This window comes from Ailuropoda melanoleuca, chromosome 15 (assembly GCF_002007445.2).
Source record: "Ailuropoda melanoleuca isolate Jingjing chromosome 15, ASM200744v2, whole genome shotgun sequence".
In the NCBI taxonomy this organism is placed as follows: domain Eukaryota; kingdom Metazoa; phylum Chordata; class Mammalia; order Carnivora; family Ursidae; genus Ailuropoda; species Ailuropoda melanoleuca.
Window position 1 is genome coordinate 79,321,120 of NC_048232.1, and position 11,414 is coordinate 79,332,533.

An 11,414-nucleotide genomic window follows, 5' to 3' on the forward strand; every position below is an offset into this window, starting at 1 on the left:
GGGTGGTGAGGGACGTCCCTGCAGCCTGGGTTGCCTTCTCTGGGAAGAGCCGTGGACCTCTCTGCTGGCACTCCCTGAGAACCACATCAGAGATCCAGACCCACGGACAGGAAGAGTGAACAGCCTCATCCTTACTGTTGGGGTCACAGGGACCTGGGAGGGGGTGGGAGGGTGGGGAGGGTGGTCTTGATGCATAGGGCAGCAGCTAAATTAAGGCCCATCACCAGCCCTCTCCTTCTGTCCTCTTGGCCCCTCCCAGCTCCACATCTCTGCTGGCAGATCCCAGGAGATCACTCTCCTGCCTCCTCCCTTCTCCCAGGGACTGAGTCTAGTCCTGTGCCTGCCTACCCCATCCTCTCTGGAGTTCCAGAGAATAAGGTTTTCTGTGTCTCACCAGATTAGAGCCACATGCATTGTGAGCTGTGGAATTTAGGATATGTTAGGCCAACAAAGGTTCACGGTGCCAGGAGGCAATGGCCGAGGAGAAAACATGACAAAGGTCAGGACTTGCCCCATGTCACCTAGTGGTGGGTATAAAAATGGACCTGCTCAATGGCCCGCCTCATGCAAGAGCCAGGGAGAGATCAACCTACATTTTGTGTGGATGGCCTCTTTGGGTGTAAGTGGGGGTCTGGAAAGATCCATGGGGTTGGGGAGAGAATAAGGCTTGGATCTAAAGCCATAGTCAAGGACGCAAAACAATGGAGGTCTTTCAATTCCTAGGATCTCAGAATCACGGAATGTTAGGTTCTAAGTCATAGAGTCACAGCCAAGAAAAGAACCCTAGCTCGTCCAGTGGGCTTTCCTTGTTTTACAGATGTGGGCAGGGATCTGGAAGTTTCAGGGCAAGCCTCATTCCTGAAGGATGGGCTCCTCCCTGTGGAAGACTCCCTGTGAGGTCACAGGGGACCCCTCACCCCTCGAAGTCCAAGCCCCCTGGCCAGCCCACTAGAGCCAACTTGCCCACCCATGCAGGGGAAGAGGCACGCCTACAGCCAAAGCAGGAAGCGAGCAGACCTGGGTCCACTGGCCCCCAGCCAGGCTTAGGCGGCCTCTGGATTTTTATCCTTGGCCATCGCAGTGCTTCCTGGAGCCACCCCCAGCAGCTCCTTGGATACATAAATAAAGTCTGTGGGTAAGATGTCACCACCTCCGACCAGGCAAGAAGGCAAGTTTTGATGCCAGAGGGACCGCCCTTCTGCAAGCAACTTGGAAAGACTGCCCACTGGCTGTCTTTTCCAGAAGCCCAAGTCTGGAGAGATTAGCAGACATCTGAGATGGTTGGCTCTGTTGGAGTAGAATGTGGGGCTCAGCCAGGGATCTGAGACCCACAGGATGCCCAGATCCCACCCCCCACCCTCTTAGAGGATCAGCTGCTTGGCAAATGGACACTTTGCAAGATGCTATCCAGTCGGTCCCTGGGCCAAATCAGCAACAGCCCCACTTTGGCACCTGACCCCTTTGTAGAGAACAGTCATCAGTTGACTTGTCCAGAAGAGCACCCCCTTTGTTGGCGCCTTATTTCTTCCTCCCTCCAATCTCACGGTTCCTGGGAGAACTTCTAGAAATAGTACATGGTTTTTGCAATGAGAGAGGGGCTGTGACCCAGGCTGGGGAATCAGAGAGCCTCATTGCCCCAGCCACAAGGGACCAGTGGGACGTGGCACGCAAGGAATCTTCTTACTGGATCTGGAAGGGGAGATGCCCTTACATCCACAGTCCTGGAACCAGAAGGATGTGAGTTGGAAGAGGCCTGAGGTTCTGTTCTCTCTGCTATGGAAAAAGCCCACCCACACTGGGACTGAATAAGGCTGGTACCCCAAAAGAAACAGAGCTGGGGAAAAGGAAAGAGAGAGAGAGAGACCTATGACCGTGATGAGGTCCCTAATCTCAGGACCTGAAGGTCCAGGAGAGGCCTGAAGCCTCTAGATTTCCCTTTGATTCCATGAGCTAGATCAGCAGCTCACAAGCATTCTACCTATGACCCATTGCACACCACACTCCAACACGCACACAGGCAAGTGATGAAAGGTATACAATTTTCATGAAACAACATTTATACATTATTATGTATGATACATTCTTTTTTTATTTTTGTATTTTTTATTTTATTTTTTTTAAAGATTATATTTATTTATTTGACAGAGAGAGACAGCCAGCGAGAGAGGGAACACAAGCAGGGGGAGTGAGAGAGGAAGAAGCAGGCTCATAGCGGAGGAGCCTGACGTGGGGCTCGATCCCACAACGCCGGGATCACGCCCTGAGCCGAAGGCAGACGCTTAACGACTGAGCCACCCAGGCACCCCGATACATTCTTTTTTTAAAAAAAAAGATTTTATTTATTTATTTGAGAGAGAGAGAGAGAGTGAGCATGAGTGGGGAAGGGGGGCAGAGGGAGAGGGAGAAGCAAGCTCCCCGCTGAGCTCAGAGGCTGATCCTAGGACCCTGAGATCATGACCTGAGCCCCTAACCTGTGGGATCTGATGCCATCTCTGGGGAGAGAGTGTCAGAACCGAATTAAACAGTAGTCAGTCACCTCTCTGGTTCAGAGACTTGCTGGCTGGTGCGGGGGAGACGTGCTTGTCAGAAGCAGGTGCAGAATTGTACGCTCCCGGAACAGGGCTCCGATGCAATGTTTTGCACTTGGCAGTTGCCATCCCTCCAACTTCACAATCACAGAAATCTGGATTTTTCATGCAGAGTAGGAGAAGGAAGGGGAACGTGCCCTTAAGAGGGTCTCCAATATCCCATGAACGGTGAGTCCTGTGTGTATACAGCAGTAACAGTGGCACGCATACCTGATGATGGTCTTCCCATTGTCAAGATGATCTCCTCGGACCCTTGCAGGAACCCGGGGAAGGATGCTGGAGGGTCATGAGGACAAGCAGCCGGGATCGGGTTCAGTGCCCCTCTGCCCTGTGACCGCTGCCTCTCTGCTCCCCTCTGTCGAGGCCCTGGGGATTCCGGGTCCGATTGCAGGAGAAGCCGTGGGGGCAGGGATGGAACTTTCACTGCATTTGGCAGGTCGTGCTCCCTGGGCACAGAAGGAGGGAAGAGATTCCCAGAATCCAGTAATTTCAGGGCCAGTGTGTCCCTTAAGGCCCCTTCTCCCCAACACGCGACGGTCATCTCCTGAGCAAGGGCTGCCCAAGGATCACGAGGTGACTCTCGGGCCATGAGCCCTGGAGCCGTGGTTTGGGATTTTTCTAAAAGTGGCCCTAAAGCACCCTGCTTGGAGGGGCCCAGCGGGATTAGCTGCACCGATGTTCCTGCTGCCAGCTGCCTCGGGGTTGGAGGGGCTGGTCAGCAGCTCAGCTGGCTTCCATGTGCAATTCCGGGGGCCTCCCTGGCAGCTCTGGGGAGGAAGAGAGAGTGCCTGTCTGCAGCTCGGGCCCCCACCTAACGAGGGATCTCGGAGCAAAGAACAGCAAGCTCGATGGGAGAGTTCTACACAAAATCCACCAGCGTCGTCGCTTCCAAGGGCACAGTTCAACGGCAGTGAGTACGTTCACGTGGTCCCCAGCCATCACACCCCCTCCCCGCCCCCAGCATCCACCCCAGGGAGCTCTTCATCTTGCAAAACGGAAAGAAACTGTCTCTGCCTTAAACACAAACTTCTCATTCCCTCCATCCCCTAGCCCGACAACCACCATCCTACTCTCGGTCTCTGTGAATCTGACTCCTCCAGGGACCTCATTTAAGTGGAATCATAGAATATTTGTCTTTTTGTGGCTGTTTTCTTTCTCTGAGCATAGCGTTTCCAAGGTGATCCACGGTGTAGCGGGTATCCAAGTTTCCTTCCCTCTTAAGGTTGAACAATAGTCCATCCTACATGTCGAATAGGTCGTATGTAGAATAATCATATTCCAGTGCACGTGCATAGCTCGTTTTGTCCACGGACACCAGGTGGCTCCTACCTTCTGGCTATCGTGAATAATGCTGCTGTGAACGTGGGGGTACAAATACCTCTGAGACCCAGCTTCCAATTCTTTTTTAGGTATATATCCCGCAGTGGAACTGCTGGATTGTACGGTAATTTTATTTTTTAGTTTTTGAGGATCCACATAGTGTTTTCCACGTGGGCTGCATCATTTTACGTTCCCACCAGCAGGGCACAGGGTTCCCATTTCTCCACATCCTTGCTAACACTTACTTTCTAAAAATTTTTTGAAAGATTTTATTTATGTATTTGGGTAAGTGAGAGAGAACACAAGCCAGGGGGAGGGGGCAGAGCGAGAGGGAGAAGCAGACTTCCCACTGCTCAGGGAGCCTGACACGGGGCTCGATCCCAGGACCCCGAGATCATGACCCAAGCTGAAGGCAGATGCTTCACCGGCTGAGCCATCCAGGCGCCCCCAAAATATTTTAAATAATAGCTGTCTTAACAGGCGTGAAGGGGGGAAGGTCAAGTGGTGAAGGGGCGCTCAGCTGTCCCCCTGCTCGTCTGCAGGACCTGAGATGCCAGTGACCCGCAGCAGGGAGAGGGTGGATGGCTGTGTTGCAGGATCCCATATAAGCAACAGCCCGTGTGCTGTTTCTTCCAATAACCAAAGCACAGGGCCCAGAAGCTACTGGGTGGGGAGCAAGTGGCACCTCTTGGGGCTTATACCACGTGCCCCAAAATGTTGCCTCCCATTCCATGACGTGAGGCTCTCCGTGTCCAGAAGTTTTGATATTCCTCCCAAGGGGGAATACGTCCCCCAGTTCACCTAATAATTGCTAAATTCAAGCTGCAAGTCTGAGCTTGCAAACACACACATAGCTTTATGGAGCTTTAATTCACATACCATAAGTTCCATCCATCAAATGGACAAATTTGTGGTTTTTAGCACATTCCTCCAGTTGTGCAACCATCAGACCTGTCTCCAGAACATCTTCATCGCCTCCAAAGGAAACTCCACAGCCATTAGCAATCACTGCCCATTCCTCCCTCCCCGGGCCCCTGGCAGCCACCTTTCTATTCTCCTTTCTGTCTCTATACGCTTGCCCACTCTGGAGACGCCGTATAAATGGAATCACAGTATACATGGTCCTCAGGGCCTGGCTTCTCTCCCTCAGCATGACTTCAAGGCTCATTCATGTTGTCATGTGTGCTAGTACTCGATTCTTTGTATTGCCCAATAATATTCCATTGTATGGCTGGACCACGTTGTATTTCGCCATTCACCAGTTGATAGACGTTGGGTTGTTTGCACTTTTTGCCTATTACGAATAATGCTGTTGCGAACATTCATGCCAAAGTTGGGATGCGTGTTTTCGTGTCTCTTGGGTATATACCTAGGATTGAAATTGCTGGATTGTACGGTAATTCTATGTTTACCTTTTCTGGGGGGGAGAGGATCGGAGGAAAGGATGCATTTTCTTAACAAAATCCTAACTTTTTGGACCCAAATCCATTTTTCTGACTTTAAAAAATTGAAGTAAAATACATAGGACATAGAATTAGCTATTTTTTAAAGATTTATTTATTTATTTTAGAGGGGGAGAGAGAGAGAGAGAAGCATCCAGCGTGTGGCCTTGTGTGGCTGGCTTCTTTCACTTAGCCTCAGAAGGCCTCTGGGGTTCGTTTACACGGTGCCATGAGCTGGTTCTTTATTCTTGTTTATAGTGAATAAAATTCCATCGTATGTCCACGCCATGATTTATGTATCTACTCATCCACTGGTGGTAGATTTACCTTTCTGAGGGACTTCTAGACCGTTTGGGGGAGGTTGTTGACAAAGGTGTTTGGCCGCGTTCATCGAAGGAAGTTGTAAGTTTGCCTACATACCCTGGGTGGGGGTCGGGGGTCCGTGCCTGCTTGCCCTTCCAGTGGCCAGCAGGGAGCTGCTGGAAGGCTAACCCCCGAATTCCAGAACATGTGAAGCTGATGAGGGTCTGCCCTTCCGAAAGGACTCCAACCTGATGAGGAGCTGGCCGAAGGCAAGGGGATAAAGGAATGGGGTCTTTAGGAGGAAAGTCACAAATACCCGCCATGACCTTGAGTGAGGCCCTTGGAACAGCACCTGGCACACGGCGAGTACTCAGTAAATTCTCGCCATAATGATTACTACCATGGTTATCACTAGTATTTTTGAAGCCGGCAGTGATAGCGTGAATGCCGGTTCCATCACATAACCCAGCCTCCCGCCCCTTCTTGTCCGTTCAAGTTTTGTGATCCTTCGAGAGACTCTGGTTGGCTTAGTGGAGGTCACAGTGTGTGTTTTGGGGTGTCCCTCTGCTCCTGATGAGCCGCTGGCGGCCTGTTCCCTGTCCTTTCCCAGGCCTGGTGGCTTTGCCACACCTCTGATGCTGTAGCTGCCTCGGGGGTGTTCCAGAAGGTTCTTAAGTGACATTAACCTGAATCAATCTCTAGGGCTCGTGTTCAAAAAACTGAATCAAACCACAGCTCCAGGCAGCCCAGAAGTGTCTGGCTGTCAGCTCCCTAAATCTCCAACACCAGTGACTGTGGCCAGGTCCCCATCGGGGAGGGAAACCTGCAGGGCCTGACTTCAAGCATCAGACTGACTAACCGGTTGGCATTCCTACCACCCTCATTTAGGTCACAAAAGGGAGGCGCTGGCTGGTTTGTTTGGTAGCATAGAAACCTCTAAGCCTTTGACAAGAGCAAAGGGGATATTTGAAATGGTTCCCAGTGTATAGTTCCCGTTGTCTGTGTGACGTCCCCCTCCCCAACCCCCCTCGCTGTCAATCTCTCAAGGAATGAGAGCAAGGGACAAGAAGTCCTCAGGATGGGAGGGGGGGTCGGGGGGGGGCACAGACCTGACCTTAGCCAAGTCCCTACAGAGAAGCGTGTAGGGAGAAGCCTTCCAGGATTGGGAGGGCCACAGGCAGAAGAAGGGACAAGAGGAACAAGGCAAGGGTTTGTGTCCCAACTGCATCTCCTCCCCGGGGTGGTCAAACTCTGGCAGAAGTGGTAGAAAAGTCCACCTGGGGGAAGGAAGGAGGCAGCCGGGAGCAGAGAGGCGTGGGGCAGGAGCAGGAGCCAGAGAAGCCCTGGTGGTGTGTGTCTGGGTCAAGGAAGGGGCTTGACCGCCTCCTTCCCTGCCTCCAGGCCTCCCCAGCTCGTCCTCCCCCCCACCACCACCCCCTGCAGCTCCCCAGGGCCTGAACAAGGCCTGCAGTATGGGACCTGGGCCCAGGGTGTGGGCACCTCACAGAGGGGTAGGAGCCTGTTCCCGGGCGTGTGGGCGGGAGGCTGGTGTGGCTGAAACCAGAGCCCAGGGGCCGCCACCAAGCCAGCAGCCAGCTGGGTGGAGTTCCCCAGTGAAGGCAGCCGCTACGCTACCCGGTGGGACGGTGGGACCCAGGAGGGCCTCCGTGCAAGCCCGTGAGACCCCAGAGGGGCCAGGCATCCCCATCCGGGTGCTTTTTCAGGGGGCTGCAAACTTTCAAGGGGAGAGGAAAAGCCCTGATGCCCAATTCGGGTCTGAATTTGCCTGAACATTCACCCGCTGAATGACCAACTTGGCCCAAAACAAAATCGCAAGAGACCGAGGGAGCTTAAGGTAAGTTTGTTCTTATCAGCGGGGTTGGGGCCCCCGAGGAAGGGGAGGAGAGGTTTATGAAACAAAGCAGCCCCGTCCTCTTACTTGGCTAGGTGACAAACCACATGTTTATTGTCTCACCCCAGAAGCAGCGTTTCCTGCATGTGACATTATTTTGTTAGCCCCACATCTCTTGGGGGCTCTGGCTTCCCCAGCGCCATCGAGGTAAACACCCCCCTAGTCCAGTGGCCGGCCTGGTCCCTGAGGCTCCCACGCCCGCGGTGGGGCCTCGGTATCTGGGTCTGTTGCCAGGGAAAGCCGAAGGGAGGCTGCCCTAGTTGGAGGACAGACTCTATCCGGAGTGCGGGAGGCCAGGACCCCGGGGCCCCTCAGGCCCCTCCGAATCCCAGGTCAGCAGCCCACTGGCCTCTCATCCCTCCTCCCTGCCCAGAGGGCCGCAGGGGAAGCCCGCAGAGCTGGGGCTGGCTGGCTGGGCCACCTGGGCTGCCAGCAAGAGCCCCCAGTGTGACCTCCGGGAGGGCTGGGGAGTTAACCTGGGGCTTCCTACCTTATGGACGTGAACAAATGACACAGCCCCCGCTCCCACACACACGGAGACACAGATCTCAGCCCACGACTGTGCCACAGGTCATTCCCACAGGCACAGCGCCTAGAAGTGGGTCTGCCGTTTCCTAGCTGTGTGACCACGGGCTAGCCACGGACCCCCCTTCCCCTCCAGGGTCTCAGTTTCCTCATCTGCAATGTGGGAGAGTCACGACCACGGTCCTGTACGCAAACCATCGGGGCCAGATGTGTTTCCGAGTTTCCAGTGGTTTGGATTTGGAGAAAGGTTTTGGAAAGGTTTTTCAACCCCCTCGCCGCCCTGTGTGGTCACACGCTTTCTGCAGGGAAACCACAAATAAGCAGATGAAGCGGGACACACAAAAGCCATGTCCTCGCACCTGGGCGGGTCACCGTCAGGTCCCTCCACCGCACGAATTACGAAAACATGGCTTGGTCTCCAGCAACTTCTGCAATTCAGTTATAGACCCAAGGCATCAGCCCCCGCCTGTCCCGTGGCTCAGATGGGAGGAGAGCGACGTGACATCACCCACGGCGGCCACCCTGATGCATGCGTGGGGCGCCCAGGCCACGCTGGGCATTGAGGGACTCACTCTTCACCGCAGCTCGGTGCCACAAGAACTGTTCTGATACCCATTTCACAGCTGGGGAATCGAGGCCAAGGGCCGGTGGGGAGCCGCTCCATGTGGACTGAGTCCTCGCCTTATTGGCCACGGTCCTTGCAGCCGACACACAGAGAGGACAGGGCGAGGGGGGCTGGGGCCCCTGCCTGGAGTTCCCCGGCTTTGGTTCACTGCACAGTTAGAAGAGAAAGAGGCGAAAAGGAAAGCAAAAGTGAAAACCAGTTCTCCCCAAGCCCTGCTCTTCCCCAAAGCGTTGCTTCAGTTCATATCACTTCTGTGCCTGCAGAGCCCACACCCAGGTTCTCAGCTGGCTCAGAAGAAGCCAGCAGAGCCTCCGGCTTTCTGCCGGGCAGCAGACCCTGCTGGAGACTCTGTGCTTCGCAACGGTCCTCCTGCAGCCCCCGCTGGACCAGAGGCCCCGGAGAGGTGAGGACAGTGTGCGGGGTGGGGCCCTCCTGGACAACTGAGGCCTCAGTGAGCCCGCAGGTGGAGGACGGAGGCTGCAGGTGCTTGGCTCAGGGTGAAGAGCTGGGGCCAGGGCCACCGGGGTTGGCATCCCCGTCCTGCCAGGGCTCTGGCCTTGGGAGAGACCTGAAGCTCAACTTCTTTGATCGTAAATCAGGGTAGGACTCTCTCCTCCCGGGCTGTTTGAAGTTTAAATGGAAACAGAATGACGAAGGTGATAGGACAGAACAAGTTACATCTCCTGTGTGCCAGCTGGGGACCCCCCCGCCGCCCCCGGTGCTAGACGAGAGGGTTGGCCCCCAGAGCATAAGAGGCCTCACTGGTGACAGGCATTTCCCTCGAGGGTGTCATCCTTGGAGAAACAAAGTGCTGAGCGACTTGTCTCCAAAGTGCAAAGCCAACCGGCAGTGTTCCCTGGACCATAGGTTTATTGGGGGGATGGTTGGGGGGGAGACTTGGGGAAGGGGGGGAGACAGTGATGAAGATTAAGGGGAGTATCTCAAAGTCGTGTTTTCAGAGTGAGCTGCCTTTTACTTAGCTGGTATGTTTGAGGGAGTCGGTTTGCAAGGAGGGGGCCACTGGACAGTAAGATGGGGCTGAAGGCTCCCCAGGCAGGCAGAGAATGACTGTCGTAAACACGAGCTCGCAGATGAAAATAAGGTCTCAAACTGGCCTCCTCTCGCATCCACGGAGAGAAGGTCAGTTTGGGGGGAGGGGATGGGACCAAAGGGCTCCCTGTGTCGTCTTCAATGTTCATCCCATAAGACTCATGGGACATGGCGAGGCATCCCACCGTGCTGGCAAACAATGCGGCTCCGGACCAGGGTTTTTCTTTCCTTTTCGTTTTTTTTTTAAGATTAATTTGCTTATTTTTAGAGAAAGAGAAAGAGAGCAGGGGTGGGTGGGTGGTGGGGGTGGGGGCAGATCAAGAGAGAGAGAGAGAGAGAGAGAGAGAATCTCGAGCAGACTCCCTGCTGAGCCTGGCTCGATCCCAGGACCCCGAGATCATGACCTGAGTTGAAATCAAGAGTCGGATGCCCAACTAAGCCACCCAGGGGCCCCAAGAATCAAGGTTTTTCAGCCTTAACACCACTGATATTTTGGACTGCGTCATTCTTTGTCATGTGCATTTCAGGGTGTTTAGAAATGTCACTGGCTTCCACCCACTCAAGCCAGCTGCTGTACTTCCTGCCCACCCCTCCCTCCCCCGAGTTGTGGGACAATTGCAGGTGTCTCCAGACATTACCAACATCCCCTGGGGAGAAAACTCAGCCCCGATCGGCGTCTACCGCTCTAGGCTTGTTTTGCAGACCCGGCTGGAATCCCACTGTGCTCTTGTCTATACCGGTTGCATGGTATAATAGGTCTCCCTGTGCCTCAGTTTCCTCAGCTGGAAAATGGGGATAATTTTAGCATCTATGTCACAAAGTCATTGAGAGAATTAAAGATGTATAAAGTAGGTAGATGCCTGTCTGGCACAATTAAGCCCCAAAATGTGCCTCATATGATAGGCCATGGGCACCCTGGGGCCAAACCCCTGAAACCTAGCTTTATAAGCCAGAGGGGAGAAAACATTTTTTTTAAAGATTTATTTATTTATTTAATTGAGAGAGAGAGAGAGAGAGAGAGAGAGCAGGAACAGGGGGAGGAGCAGAGGGAGAGGGAGAAGCAGGCTCCCTAAGCAGGGAGGCTGACGTGGGGCTCGATCGCAGGACCCTGAGATCATGACCTGAGCCAAAAGCAGACGCTTTAACCGACTGAGCCACCCAGGCATCCAAGAAAACATTTTTTATCTTTGATGCAGTAACTCTACGTCAAAGACTATCCCGAAGAAATAACAAAATGTGTGGACCACCATTTATATAAGGTAGAAAATATAAATATAAATACAAAAAGTATTTATAAAGCAAAAATTATAAAAGCAAACAAAACAAAGCTCAAACTGAAGACAGCCCAAAGATTCAATAGTAGGGGAGTCACTAAATACATAATAATACCTCCATCTAACAGAATGTTACACAGCCTTTGAATAGCTTGTTTGAAACTCTTTAATAATACGGGGTCCCCCTGTAATATAATGTTAAATGACAAAAATTCACCCAAACCTGAATGCACGGCATAAGTCTAAATTTTGTTTTGCTTATAAAATAAAATGTCCACAGTGGTTATTTTGTGTGGTGAGAATACAGAAGAATTGTATTCTTTATTTCTACAGTAAACCTGTATTTATTTATTTATTTATTTATTTATTTATTTT

At 52.9% G+C, this 11,414-nt stretch overlaps 1 protein-coding gene across 5 annotated transcripts in view; it reads left to right on the top strand.

The window, feature by feature from the left end:
• The first annotated feature begins 7,291 nt into the window (after positions 1–7,291).
• Positions 7,292–11,414, top strand: part of APOL6 (apolipoprotein L6) — a 15,621-nt gene continuing 11,498 nt past the window's right edge. For 3 of the 5 annotated variants that reach the window (XM_034643703.1, XM_034643705.1, XM_034643706.1), the window contains exons 1-2: positions 7,293–7,508; positions 8,979–9,118. In XM_034643703.1, the coding sequence (XP_034499594.1) occupies positions 7,459–7,508; positions 8,979–9,118 (190 nt within the window). In that variant the 5' untranslated portion in view covers positions 7,293–7,458. Of the gene's footprint in view, positions 7,509–8,978; positions 9,119–11,414 lie in introns of all 5 variants that reach the window. The other 2 variants (XM_034643704.1, XM_034643702.1) reach the window with 2 other exon arrangements.